This window comes from Chiloscyllium punctatum, chromosome 15 (assembly GCF_047496795.1).
Source record: "Chiloscyllium punctatum isolate Juve2018m chromosome 15, sChiPun1.3, whole genome shotgun sequence".
NCBI lineage: Eukaryota > Metazoa > Chordata > Chondrichthyes > Orectolobiformes > Hemiscylliidae > Chiloscyllium > Chiloscyllium punctatum.
The window spans coordinates 42,057,966-42,071,848 of record NC_092753.1 but is presented as its reverse complement, the minus strand read 5'-3'; the positions used below and the strand labels follow the sequence as shown (position 1 = coordinate 42,071,848).

Genomic DNA, 13,883 nt, shown 5'->3' with positions numbered 1-13,883 from the left:
TTGTGAGTGTTATAGTACCTATGTATTTTCTCCAGTGCAGTGATGCTGTCACCATACTGAGTAACCTGGAGTTTGGATTACAGTTTACGAGGTTTCCTTCAGATCACTGTGCTGCAGATCACCTTCCTGTCATATCTGCTTGACTGGTGTCGCTGTATGTTTCTGTTTCATAGTGTAAATGTTTCAGAGACATTCCAGTGGTTTGTATCACTAGCCAGCATGCAGGACATAAGAAAATAAAAATTCCAACTGCAGCATCAAGCGTATGCAATTGAATATATTTATAATGTGACAGCATGACAGAGAGCTGGAGAGACAAAGAATGTTTAACAGTATTACCCAGTTTTGGAAATGTTATTTTTAACTATCATAAAAAGAAAGAGAAAAATCAATGAAAAGTCATTTTAAACTTTTCTTTTTGAGCACATTACTGTTAATATACAGCCAGATTCTCTCATAGCCATAAAATATCAGTTCAGCAGGTGTTTTGAAATTAAAATCTAGATTTTTTTAAAAAAGTCCTTTTCTTACCTATTTTTGCTGCACATGGTGTGAGTGCAATTGGAAAATATCAGTTTCCAGTTGCTATTTAGCAAAAGCACCCAAGTCACAAGAGAAGGGAAAGGAATAATTAGAGCATTTCCTGAAAGTGTAATGGAAGCAGATTCAGTAAAGTGTAAAAAGATGTCGGAAACGAAAATTTGTTGGGGTTATGGTGAACGGGGAAAGAAAATTGTACAAATTGGGTAGCTTTTTCAAAGAACTGTCACAGATTGCAATTGAGTTTGAATGGCCTTCTACTGTAATGATCAGCCATTGATTCAAGATTAATTTTATTGTGTTGCTTTCAATATAGGAAAAGTGGTGTATAGATGTATGATTTAATTTTAATACAAGGAGAATCTGTTCTATTGAACACATTTTAAGTGATGAAATAATGGCATGACTTTTCAAATTGGAATAACGGTGAGGCTATAATGTTCACCATTAATAAGCAGTATATTGGACATTAACGTCTTATGTCTGTACATGTGCAGTTAAAGCACAGAAATCAGAAATTTGCTGTGTATTGTGCTCCACAAATATTGCACCACTGTCTCACTGAGAGAACCAGCATTAAGAGTATAAAGTTGCATTCCATTCCCTTTTCTCATAATATTCTAAAGTTGCCTCTTAAATACTATTTACCTCAGCTACTTCATCTGCTCGGTAGTTTCACATTCACATAACTTCGTAACAAAGCATCTTCTGGATTCCCTATTTGATTTCTTATTGATTTATTTCATATTGATAGCTTCTAGGCTTGGCCTGCAAAAGAAAGTGCACACACACTGCCTATTCTGTCAAAACCTTTCATAATTCTAAAGATTAGATCTAATAGATCACCCCTCAGCTCACTTAGACATATACTTAGACATATCTCATGAGAAAAATGGCTGGAGCAGATCTTTCAAGGTTGTGCTGCTTTTCAACAGAATCATGGCTGAGCTACCCCATCTCCACCTCCTGCACGATCCCTCAATTCCCTTTGTGTGCAAAAATCTATCAATCTCAAACTGAAATATTTTCAACCATGGCACATCCACAGCTTTTTGAGAAAGAGAATGCCAAAGATACACAACCCGTACTGTGAAGACATTTCTCCTCATCACAGACTTAACGGCTGGTCCCTTAATCTGATATTTTGATTCCATTTTCCAGATTCCCCAGTCAAGGGATATTACTGTAAACTGTTAGCTAAGACCCCAGAAAGGTTTTGGAAAGATAAAGCTTAGTAAAGGGAAATACCATTCACTCATCACTGACTGCAAAAATCCAGGCCAATATATTTCTTCATGAGAATGAGTGCACACTTCACATGAAAAGTGTTCATTACCCTGCAATAAAATTTTGGCTCAATATCATGCGGACAAAGTCTTGAGCTTGAATGCTTTTAGTAATATAATGAAGAGTAAGAAGATACTGAAAGCATAGTTTAGGTGCTGATTACATCATGACAACTTTGTAGGGCAAGTGTGCTTTATTTATGAATTCATTAAATGGACACAATTGCTGTGGTTACAGCTGGAACCCATTGGTAATAAGTCTGAATAATACAATTAATTATTGTAACTTTCCTTACCTCCAAGGATGATAATTCTGTACTGTTTGTGTTGGACAAATGCTTCCAGTGATTATCTTTCAAAGGGATTTGGAACCAACAGATGTTGTCTCAAATTTGATCAACCTCTAGTTCATTGGCTTGTATTGTATTAAATATTGAAAATTGTGCCCGTCTAATAATGGGTTTAGTAGATGATTGAAGGTGGATCTATTTCCTATTTTGTGAAAGTTTAGAACAAGGTGTTAGACTGTTAAAATGAGGGCTTGGCTGTGATGGAAATAGATTTTTTCACAAATCTGGAACCTTTTGCCAAATAGTTGTAGAGATAATTTCAGTAGAAAATTTCAAAATTGTGATAGTCTGCTATTAGGCAGGGGTTTTAAGGTTTATGAAACCAAAGCAGGTAATTGGAGTTGAGGTACAAATTAGTCATGATCCAATGGGTTCAAGTGACTGAATGGCCAATTCCTATTTGTCTAAATGTAACTGAATTCAGGGACATTTCAAAAGTAATCTTAATAATTTCAGCAACCAATTCAACAGCTACAAGCCAATTGATAACATCCTAATTAAACTCTCCTGTTGTTAAATTCAGGTCCATCTATAATAATTAGATTGCAAATGTGTGCAAACCATTGCAAAAGACCACAAATTCAAAGAATTTTCACTCTTCACAACTTCCTAAAGCACTTCACAACAAATGGATTACACTTGAAATGCACTCATCACTTTCACATAGGCAGATAGTCATAGAGATGGACAGCACAGAAACAGACCCTTCAGTCCAACCCGTCCATGCCGACCAGATATCCCAACCCAATCTAGTCCCACATGCCAGCACCCGGTCCATATTCCTCCAAACCCTTCCTATTCATGTACCCATCCAAATGCCTCTTAAATGTTGCAATTGTACCAGCCTCCACCACATCCTCTGGCAGCTCATTCCATACAAGTACCACCCTCTGCATGAATAAATTGCCACTTAGGTCTTTTTTATATCTTTCCCCTCTCACCCTAAACCTATGCCCTCTAGTTCTGGACACCCCCAACACAGGGAAAAGACTTTGTCTATTTATCCTATCCATGTCCCTCATGATTTTGTAAACCTCTACAAGGTCACCCTCAGCCTCCGACGCTTCAGGGAAAACAGCCCCAACCTGTTCAGCCTCTCCCCATAGCTCAAATCCTCCAACTCTGGCAAGTTCCTTGTTAATCTCTTTTGAACATTTTGTTATGCATTTCAAGAGAGTTACAGTTAAGCCAATTCTAGTCTTTCATCTTCATTTTATCTGTATTTTAACGATAGTGTATAAGTAAAGTGTGTTTTGTTTCAAGCCTGGTACTTTGACTAAACAAATTATATCTAGAACAGAACGTCTTCCACTTACCTTTAAACAAGTAGTAGTTAGGGTCTAGACTATGTTCTTAATATATTTTGAGGGGGTCCATAACAGGAATGCACCACCTGAGAAGGCTGGAAACCTTACCACCTTTAAAAAATATTTGGATATGCACTTGAGATACAATCACATTCAGCAATAAGGGACAAGTGCAAAAACTTGGGATTAGCGTACCTTTAGTGGTAGTTATCTGTGCAGACTTGACAGGCCGAAGGGCCTTTTCTGCACTGTATGAATCTATCTAACCTATGGCCATTTTTGCAGATGCTGGCTGCAATGGTTTCTACATGGCAACAGCCATTCCCTTCAAAAGTAGCTTTGGGACATTGAGATTTTGAAAGATAAAGCAACAGATATGGCTAAGCTCCCCCAAAGTGCAGTTGAAAGAAGGCCTACCAGATGATTAGTTTCTGTAAACATGGATTGAGGTAGGAACGTTGGCCAAGACACCAGGAGATATCACATCATTGAAGTAAATAAAGCCTCAGATTATTGTCTCTTGTAAGATGATACCTCTGACAGTGTTGCAGTTCTGAGTAACACACTCTAGTTTGTGCACTCGGGCCAGCATGAGTACATAACTGTTTCATTTCTGTAGTTTTGAGTGAGCATTCTATAAATTCTGAATGATTGACGTTAAATGTTGAGCATTTCAACCCATTGTACTTGGGCTGTATTCTGGCATTGGCTGTGGCAATAAACGTATGGGATAATATTGCAATAACCGGTGACTAGGTACCATCACATTAGAAAAGAGACTGTGCCCCTTTAGCGACCACTCTTTGAAGAGATCCTTCCCATGGCAATGAATGTCTTTTCTGATGGAAATGGGGCAGTTAACCGATGCAAAGAATGTAGTTCTCAGTAAGAACATTCAGACGATCTTGTTAAAAATGAGCATCTGTCAGAACCTGATTGTCAATCTTGTATAGCCTTAGTGATTTTGACAATCCACAAGTACTCTAATCATTGGACTCCTTTTTTCGTCTAATTTATTAATTCTAAAAAATGAGTGTGTGGCTTAGCAATCAGGTAACTTCAGAGAGCTTTCTAGAGATGGTACGGGCTTTCATTGTATTTTTTGAAAGGAGGGTAGGCTATCCTTCATTTACTTCAATTTTATGCATATTTTACCTGATATTGACAAGTAGATTATAGTACAAACAGGGTTTCCAGTTCTGTACTCAGTGTTCAGCTGCATTTTGTTACAGAAGTTATTAACTGACATCTGTTTACACTAGATGGAAAAGCGATTTTAGAAAGTTCAAGTTGCTTAGCAAAATATGCACTCAACGTTTAGCATTTTCTTTATCCTGCTAACTCAATAGGAATATTACTTGACTAGTGATTGAAGTGTTCATTACATTACCTGCAGTGATATTTCTTCCTTTGTACAAGATAATTAAGATTATCAAGGTGAGACAGCTATGCTATAAATCCAGAGTAACTGGTGCACACATTAATAACTATATGCAGGCTGATTTTCAGTGACTAGAATGTACCATGCAGTAGAATATTCTTTCCTATTGCCTGGTAGCTCCAGCTAAAAAAAAATCTTTCATTGCAGTTACACTGGAATCACTTGCCTAGGACTCTGACTTACTGATGTGCTTACAATTTTATATGATTGTAATACTTGCTGATGAACAAGTGGAAAATTATAGCTTACAGGTCAAATAAAAAGTGTTTTGATTTTCTTTCTTAAGGAATTGATCTGAAAAGTCCAATAATATAATACCATGAGCCAGAATATACAATCACAGTTGCCTCTTGAGCCAATATATCTGTGCTGTTGGCCACAATAGCACCACCTACAGGATATTAATGATTTAACCCCTTTTCTGGAATTGGAGAGTTTTCATTCCCAATCTGGCCTTTTTAATCTTCAAGTCTCCAATTTTATTTCAAAGAACTAATGTTGTCCTCTGTTATGTTACATTACAGTCTCTGCCACTTATTACATTTGACTAAAAAGTATTTTCTGATTTCCTCCTCTTGTTTTTTTTTCGCTGATGATCCTCCATCTGTACTCGTTGTTACCAATTCAACAACCAGTGCCAACAAGTTTTCATTATTTGCCCTCACTTTCCATGATATAAAATGCACTGTTAGATTCCCACTTTAACCAATGGCTTGGCAAAAAGATCAACATTTGAACTGTACCATATTAATAACTGTAACCTCTCATTCCTTGTATTATTTTTCTAACATGTTCCAAGTAATGAGACGTTGACAACCTCACAGAACATTCAAACTGTGGCCTTACCAATGATTTCTAATTTCTTATAATTGAATAAGCAAACCACTGTTCCAGTTGTTATTTTAATGCTCCTACCCCCCCACCCTTAACTGACATTCACTTCTCCTTAAATTTCTCTGTTCATTCACTCGAAAGAATCTTTCTTCCATTCGTTGCTGTTCCCAGAAATATACAACCTCACATTTCTCTGCATTGATGTGCATCTGCCAACTGTCTATCCAGTCCATTAAACAGTGAAGGAGTTCTTGTTTTGCCACATTGCTAAACAGAGTCAGCAGCCAATCAATATTTGTTGAACTGAAATAAAACCCCCAATGGGTAATAGTTTGAGACCCAAAATGCAATTGCAGATCTTAATGTGGATGTACTACTTGGCAGTTGAAGACCAAAACCTCAATATTGAACAAAGTTTCAAGTCTTAAAAAAAGTTGATCATATCTGAAATTCCTCCTCAATTGACTGTCTGTCAAGGAGATAATATACATGCTAATTATCAAAGAAATTGATATATAACTCCGTTGCACTTGCATTGTAACATCCTGATATCATGATGTGAATGAATCCCAAAACCTCAGACTCGATTTGCCTTAATGAATGGCCCTTTAATTCCAAAGCAGCTTCAAGAAGCAATTCACTTCTGTTTGAATGTAATTTTTCCAATATAACCCTACACCAGTCATGTAAGGATTTTGGAGAATGATTGACATATTTATTTTGCAGAAGTTAATCTACAGAATTTCCTTCCATTTAAGTAATATGTTACATGACTTCAGAGATGGCCCAAGGTGCTGTCCAGCCAGTGAAGCACCTTATTTGAAGTGTAGTAACTCACTCCTGTAATGTAAGAAAATATGACAGCCACTTTGTATACAGCAAGGTCCTACAGGTAGCAATGTGATGATGACCAGGTAATATTTTATTGTTAATGTTGGATCAGGAATAAGTATTTACTCAGGATATCAGAGAAAAGAAGGAACCTTGACTGCCAGCTTTTATCCAGATCAATCCAAATCAAATGCCACTACCCTGCTTTCTCACTTAAACTGTAACTCTGCTCCAAATATTTTCCAATTGTTCCTTAATATTTTATGCCAAAATATGCACTACTTTAAAAACCATCAATAAAGACATTTCTTCATGCAGAAAAACTGCATGCATTTAAATAGCATTTTTAATGCAGTTAAAATATCTCTCCAGAGCATTATCAAACAAAATCTTATGTCGGGCTGTAAAAGTCAATATTAGAATAAGTGATGGAGACCTTGGGTTCAAAAGGTAGTTTTAAGAAATGACTTAAAGACGGAGAGGGCGCAGGTAGTGTGAGAAAATCTCAGAGCATAGGGCCCAAGCAGTTGGAGTCACACTGATAAAATATACCTGAATTGAGAAGCACAGAGATCTAAAGAGTGTTGCAGGCTGCTGGGAGGATTTAGAGAATTAAGCCATGAAGATATTTGGAAAAAAAGGCAAGAATTTTACTTTGAGGCATTGTACTGATGGTAATATTGGGATAGTTCAAATAACAGAATGAAACGTGGCTTTATTTTTGCAGTTGGTTACCATAATTGTTTGTCTCTGAGCATATTCACATGAAGCTGCCGAGGTTCCTTTAACACACAATGTAAGTTTATTACCCAAAGAGAAACAAAATGAAATGTATATGAAAATCATTTTGAAAAAACCTGAACACAACCCACACCAGCAAAGATTCAATCTTTTTTTCCCTGCAGCATCCTTTTAAATAGTCCATCCTAGATAAATGTCACTCCTTTCTTAATTCTTTAATTTCTCACCAAACTTTCTTTTCTGGTTTTTCTACTTGAACTGCAGAAACAGTTTTGAGCCTTATTTCTCATTCTGCTAGTGTGAAATGAAAATCTGATTCGTCTGCTGGCATGAAACTGAAATCTGAGTTTTCTGAACTGAATTCAACTGCTCGTAGCTTAAGATCATTTTGGTTTTTTTTATGTCATAATCTCAGGAGTGTAAACACTCCATCAGTTAAGGCCACAGGTATTTGGCTTGGAACTTATTAAGTAACACGTATGAAATATGTATTTAGGTCACCCATCTAAATTACTTTCTGACCTTTTTAAAAAAAGTGTTACCTTCACAGAATTGAAATCAAAACCCATCTGACTCTACTTCCATATTAAAAGTCTATGTTCAGAAATGATAATATAATACACGTTTTCCACAACTGGCAGGCCAAAAGCCAATGTAAGAAATGTAACACAGGGCATTATGTGAACTGGAACTGCTACAAGTTGGAATATGAACAATAGAGTTTTTGATGAGCCCAAGTTTTACGGATGATGGGAGGTTAGCCAAAGAGCAGAAGAATAATCAAATTTGAAGGTAACAAAGGTCTGATTCAAAGTTTCTGTGGCAGATGATCCCCAGTATAGATAGATTGTCTCATGAGCAAAGGTTAAACAGGTTGGGATTCTACTCATTGGAATTAGAAGAATGAGGAGTGGTCTCATTGAAACATGTAGGATTCTTAAGGAGCTTGAGAAGGTAAATGCTGGGAGGATGTTTCCCCTCTGGGGGAGGGGGGGGGGCGCGAGTCTAGGACCAGAGGGCATAGTCTCAAAATTAACAGTCAACAATTTAAGACTGACTTGAGGTGGAATTTCTTCTCTGAGGGTTGAGTGTCTTTGGAACTCCTTGACACAGAGAGCTGAGGGACAGAGTCCTTGTATATACTTGAGACTGATATAGATAGATTCTTGATCAGTAGGGAAAAGGGCAGGAAAGTCAACATGAGTTTCGGATCAGCTGTGATCCTGTTGAATAGTGGAGCAGGCTCAAGGGCTGAACGGCCTACTTCTGTTCTTATTTTTTATGGTCTTTGGTCTTAGGAGCTGAAGCAGCTATAGACACAGGTTATAGCATAAAGATCGAAGTATTTATCACACTGTATTGGTTCAATCATTCAGATTTTTGGCCCCTCCTCTCTAAAGGCAAAGTGAAACTAAGAACGTCAGTTTCTTTTTCCCTTCCTTTAGCTTTAGAGCACTGAGGTCAATTGTAACTGTGAGATTTTGGTGCTGAACTCAGTGGAGACTGGAGCCAGTGTTACCTGATGTTTGCTATCATACAATGCAACATGTTCTCTGTCACAAAGATGAAGAGTTGAATAAGGAAGTTAACAGTGTCACTGGATTGGAGGAACCTGCAACATGAAATATCTGACAGTGCAACCTCAAAACAAATTGACTTTGATTATAGGCTTCATTATTATTTAATCTCTGAACCAGTTAGGTCTGTAGTTCCAAGTCAAAATGTGTGGTGCTGGAAAAGCACAGCCGATCAGACAGCATCCGAGATGCAGGAGAGTCACTGTGTCTGATGAAGAGCTTATGCCCAAAACATCAACTGTCCTGCTTCTTGGATGCTGCCTGACCGGCTGTGCTTTTCTAGCACCACACATTTTGTCTTTGATCTCCGGCATCTGCAGTCCTCACTTTATCCTCGGTCTGTAGTTCCAAATGTTGTTAATGTCAGTCTGCTCAGCCTGGCTTCATAATCACATTTGGTGGCTTGCTTCAACAAAAAGGAGGTGTCTTAATTCAAAAGTAAACTTAAGTTTACCCAAGATTCAATTCTTTTAGCATGTTTAATTTGTTTAGAGTTTAATTTGTTTAGAATTTAATACTGCAAAAACTGTGCATGGTTTAAGACTTCATAAAATTATTAGTGTTCTTTGCAAACAAATCCTTCATTGCTGTGTGGTATGATATATATCATTTGCACAATCTTACAATTCTCTTCAACCCAACTAATTTAAGATTGATCCTACCTCTTTGTGTTTGCTTTTAGTTTATTCTTGCTTCTTTCTTCATTGCTTATAGTTCTAGACAATGTAAAGATATAAAACTGCTATATAATTGTGTGGGATATATTTTAAAATAGATATAAGAGTCATAGATGTATATAGCATAGAAACAGATCCTTCGATCCAACCAGTCCTTGCCAACTATGTTTCCAAATTAAACTAGTTCTCGTTGCCTGCGTTTGGCCCATATCCCTATTCATGTACTTATTCAAATGTCTTCAAAACATTGTAATTGTACCTATATACATGTCTTCCTCTAGCAGTTCATTCCACACACGAACCATTCTCTGTTAAAAAATGTTGTCCCTCATGTCCTTTCTAAAATGGTCTCCTCTCATCTTAAAAATAGGCTCCCTAGTTTGAACTGCCCTACCCTAGGGAAAAGGCCCTTGCTCTTTGCCTTATCTATGCCCCTCATGATTTTATAGCCTCCAAAAGGTCAACCCTCAATCTCCCATTCATCAGTGAAAAGCATCTCAGCTTATTTTTAAAACTTTAAAAATAAAAGCTGTGCTTAAAAAAAAACCTTGAAACTGATTCTCAATAGTTACAAATGAGGAATGTTAACAGGATATTTCGGATATCCAGGAGTAACTACTGATTAGCCCTCTGATTAGAGAGAACTCTGGCATGGCAATATTACATCAAATTAAATCTTCAGTACAATATCTAAAACAAGTTGGATTTTATTCCCTGCAGTTTTCAATTTTCAATGCCTTGATCTTTTATTCGTGTGCAACACTAGGTTACTGTGTGTGTCAGCTTTATTCAGTAACTTGAGCACTCCAGGGTAAATCAATTAGGTTATACAACAATTCCCAATATTATGTTAGCGATATGACTTGGAATATTGGTTTTGATTTTGGAGATTTTGCCATTTAATTTTTAAATTGTTTATTTATAGGGCGGGCAGTATCTAAAGGTCTTTCAGCAATTATACAATTCATACTTTCTGTTGGTTTCAACAATTTAGGATGTGTAGCAATAAGTACATTCAGATTCTTTTGAATCAGATTTTTCTCCCGATCTACTTCCACCCAATCACACCACCACCAACATTGCTTAACCTACATTAATGTTTCCCCTGTAAGATGCAGTCATAAGCCTTTTCTGTATGAGATGGTAGCACATATTCATAAAAGTCTCCAAGATCATTTCAGTGCTATACTTCTAATGGTTGTATAATGTATTGTCTACAGGATTAAAATATTTCCCCAAGCAAAAGCAGCAAATACAGCAGTCATCAGCAATACTGTTCTCTGTTGGCAGCTAAATACTCCCTTACCCAACTAGCCTGGTGGGAAAAGTCAATATCCCATCAAAAGGGCAGGTAAACACACCAGGGAACTCATTCCACCTGGTTTCATTTTGTATTTTCTCAAATGATTTCTGCTCTGTCTACAGTTCTAAATGAACTTTATTCTCCGACTGAGATTTTATGAGTCCATTGTAACATTTTCTGTGTTGAAGAAGAAAAAGTATTAAATCATTTTTTATTAAGCTACAAAGCTAACAGTCTGTACTGCAATAGAACCAAGTATGTACATAAATTGAGGGCACAGAATGTTCTTTCTGAGCTGTAGTAGGTACAAGCCTGTCATATATTATGTTTTGCAGAGTTGGAATTGTACTTTTGCAGTTTATAGGAGCTTAAAAGATTTTTTTTCTGTGTGGTGTTACAAGAGCAAATGTTAAATATATAGGCCTGTCACTTTTTTTCTGCCTTAGATTGTGGGTGTATTGTAATTGGAATTCTACAGTGCACATATTTAACATTTAAATTTACACATTTCATATTCTGACAAAAAATGCAACCATTTTAAATGCCAAGTGGGCAAATCTTTGCAGATATAAATTCACAAATATATCTGAAATAATTTTAACCATTTCAGTTCAGTGTACATGGGAACAAGAAAAGGGCACTGGATTTAAACCAGTCTCTTGTATATTTTACGTAAATAAATTTAATTTTAGCCAATTTTTCAAGCATATCAGTCAATGAGGCTTTCATTCCTGTTATGAAATTCCATAAATTCATTTGTATGATCTCTTTTGTCCATTCCTGGCCATATATTATGTAGCACTTAGCATTTTGGATGAATAAAAACATTCTGTCTTCTCACAAGATGAGCACTTATTACCTATAGTGTCTTAGCATCTGAAGAATCCTGATCAGTTTTCTTAATTTCATTCACAACAAAATAAACTTTAAGTTTTCTGGTTTCCAAAACAATGGAACCTTCACAATGTTCAGCTTAAATATTGGCTGAACTAACCTTCTTGATACCAGAAAAGTCTTGGCCAGTTTTGTATTCTGCTGATGTGAAAAATGTCTTTGTAACAGTTATACGACCAAGACTTTATGCAGAACTGCACGTGCTTCTGACCAATACCTTATGCAAATGTATAGCTTATCTATAACAGACTCCATTTTAACTCCCTTAAAGTCAGTTCACTTACACAGAGTTGAAATTGGGTTTACAATATTGCCAGATCTCTTATTTCATTTCTTATATTGTGTTTTTTATATTGGAACAGCATTTTTGTTTATAACTGGTGATGACTAATAAGCTTTTTTTGAAAAAAGGTGAATGTAGGTATTGGGATTTAAAATATTTTAAATATGGGATTTAAAATCTTTTAAATTCTTTTTTTACCTTGAAATCTGAAGAAAAATATTGAGAGCTAATTGAACAAATTTTTTTCTCTTTTTTTTCCCAGATTTTGTGAAGAAGCGCTTCGGTGCTAAAGCTCAAGATTATGTTTTCGTGTATAAGAGCCTAAAGGGAGTTGCAGATGATGCACTGGCTTCCAGCAGCTACTCTGAAGTGAACCTCAGCAAACTCTTCCAGGCTTTCACTACAATCAATAAATGAAGAAGACACTGTCACTTCACTTTTTTGAAGGTAGATCAGCTATATTGGGGTGGCAGAAGATTAACAAAATAGTTAAAGTTAATGGTTTTTGGAATTTCTTGTAGCAAGAGTACACTTTATATTTGATACTCGAAGATGTGAATAGTCTTGGAATTTGACCCAGGCTATGTGGAGGAGGAAGTTTGAAGAACAAACTTATTAGAAAGGGGCTCAATGATGTCAGTACATAGACTTGTTAATGTTTTTGTTGTCATCTACTTTTCTCTCCAAACATTAATTAAACCTATAAAAGGATGAAAGCAGTTTATTATAAACTGACTGGGGGAAGAAGTGTTTGGATTGATAGTTTTTTTTAAAAGAGTGATCTGTGGAGTTAGCGGACTAGGAAATGAGAATGGTTGGGATCACTGTGGAGTACACTTACTGGAGTATGGGACAATGGGTCTCATTTACCAAAATCTGAACAATCTATTGAAGTGACTGAAGTACATTGGATTGGAGAACTAACAGACAAACCCAACCGGTTTTTAAATAGGCAGCTGGCAATGAATGAAGCTAGTTCAACAAAGTCTGGCCAAATCACTTCAAACTTCAGTGCTCTCCAAGATTCCTATATCCATTGTATCTTTTCTAAAAAAAAATTATAGCCATCATATTTTATATAAGAAAACTTTTTTAAGTGTACAATTCTGGCATATTTCGAATAAAGTGTACTCGACATTGTTTCTGAAATTGTTTGTGATATTATGAATATTTGAATAAATGGTTATCTTTGGTATAAAAATTTTCTAATTTCTTAAACTTTTCCACTTGTAAGTCTGTATGATTTTCCTACATTCACAAATGCTGGCAACATTGTTGGCTTCCACATTAGTTTCCTCAAATCCTTTTATCGAAAACAAATTCCACTAATCTGAAGTATTATAAACAGCTAACGTATTGCATTGTTTTCTGATATTTCATAATTACTGCAACAACGGAAAAGTCTTTCCTTATGGTGAAATGATCAGAATATGGTAGTCATCTAAAAACCATTGCAGATACCATTTACTCTTCAAAAGCGAATTAAGTAGGTGGTGGTCGGGGGAGAAGAGAAAAAGTATTGAAAAGATATGAGAAGAAGCAGTAGACTGGGATTTAACTGAAATCATGGGGAAAAAAATGCAGCAAAACAGATTTGTTCTGAATGACCTTTTTAGATATTAATTCATGTGATGTCAGCATCACTAGCAAGCTCCATATTACTTACCCCATTTGTTAGTATTTCTAAAGGTGTGGCAAGGACCCTTCTTAAACTGCTGCATTTCAGTAGTGAAAGTGTTCGTACTGTATTGTTGACAGAATCTCTACAGTGTGGAAACAGACCATTTGGCCCAACAAGTCCACAACGACCCTCCAAAGA

The 13,883-nt window shown here is 36.3% G+C and overlaps 1 protein-coding gene across 1 annotated transcript in view; it reads left to right on the top strand.

Moving 5' to 3' along the window:
- pola1 (polymerase (DNA directed), alpha 1) overlaps window positions 1–13,265 on the top strand; it is a 288,061-nt gene extending 274,796 nt beyond the window's left edge. The window contains exon 37 of the mRNA XM_072585034.1: window positions 12,327–13,265. Coding sequence (XP_072441135.1) covers window positions 12,327–12,481 — 155 coding nt within the window. The 3' untranslated portion in view covers window positions 12,482–13,265. The remainder of the gene's footprint in view (window positions 1–12,326) is intronic.
- The last annotated feature ends 618 nt before the right edge of the window (window positions 13,266–13,883 follow it).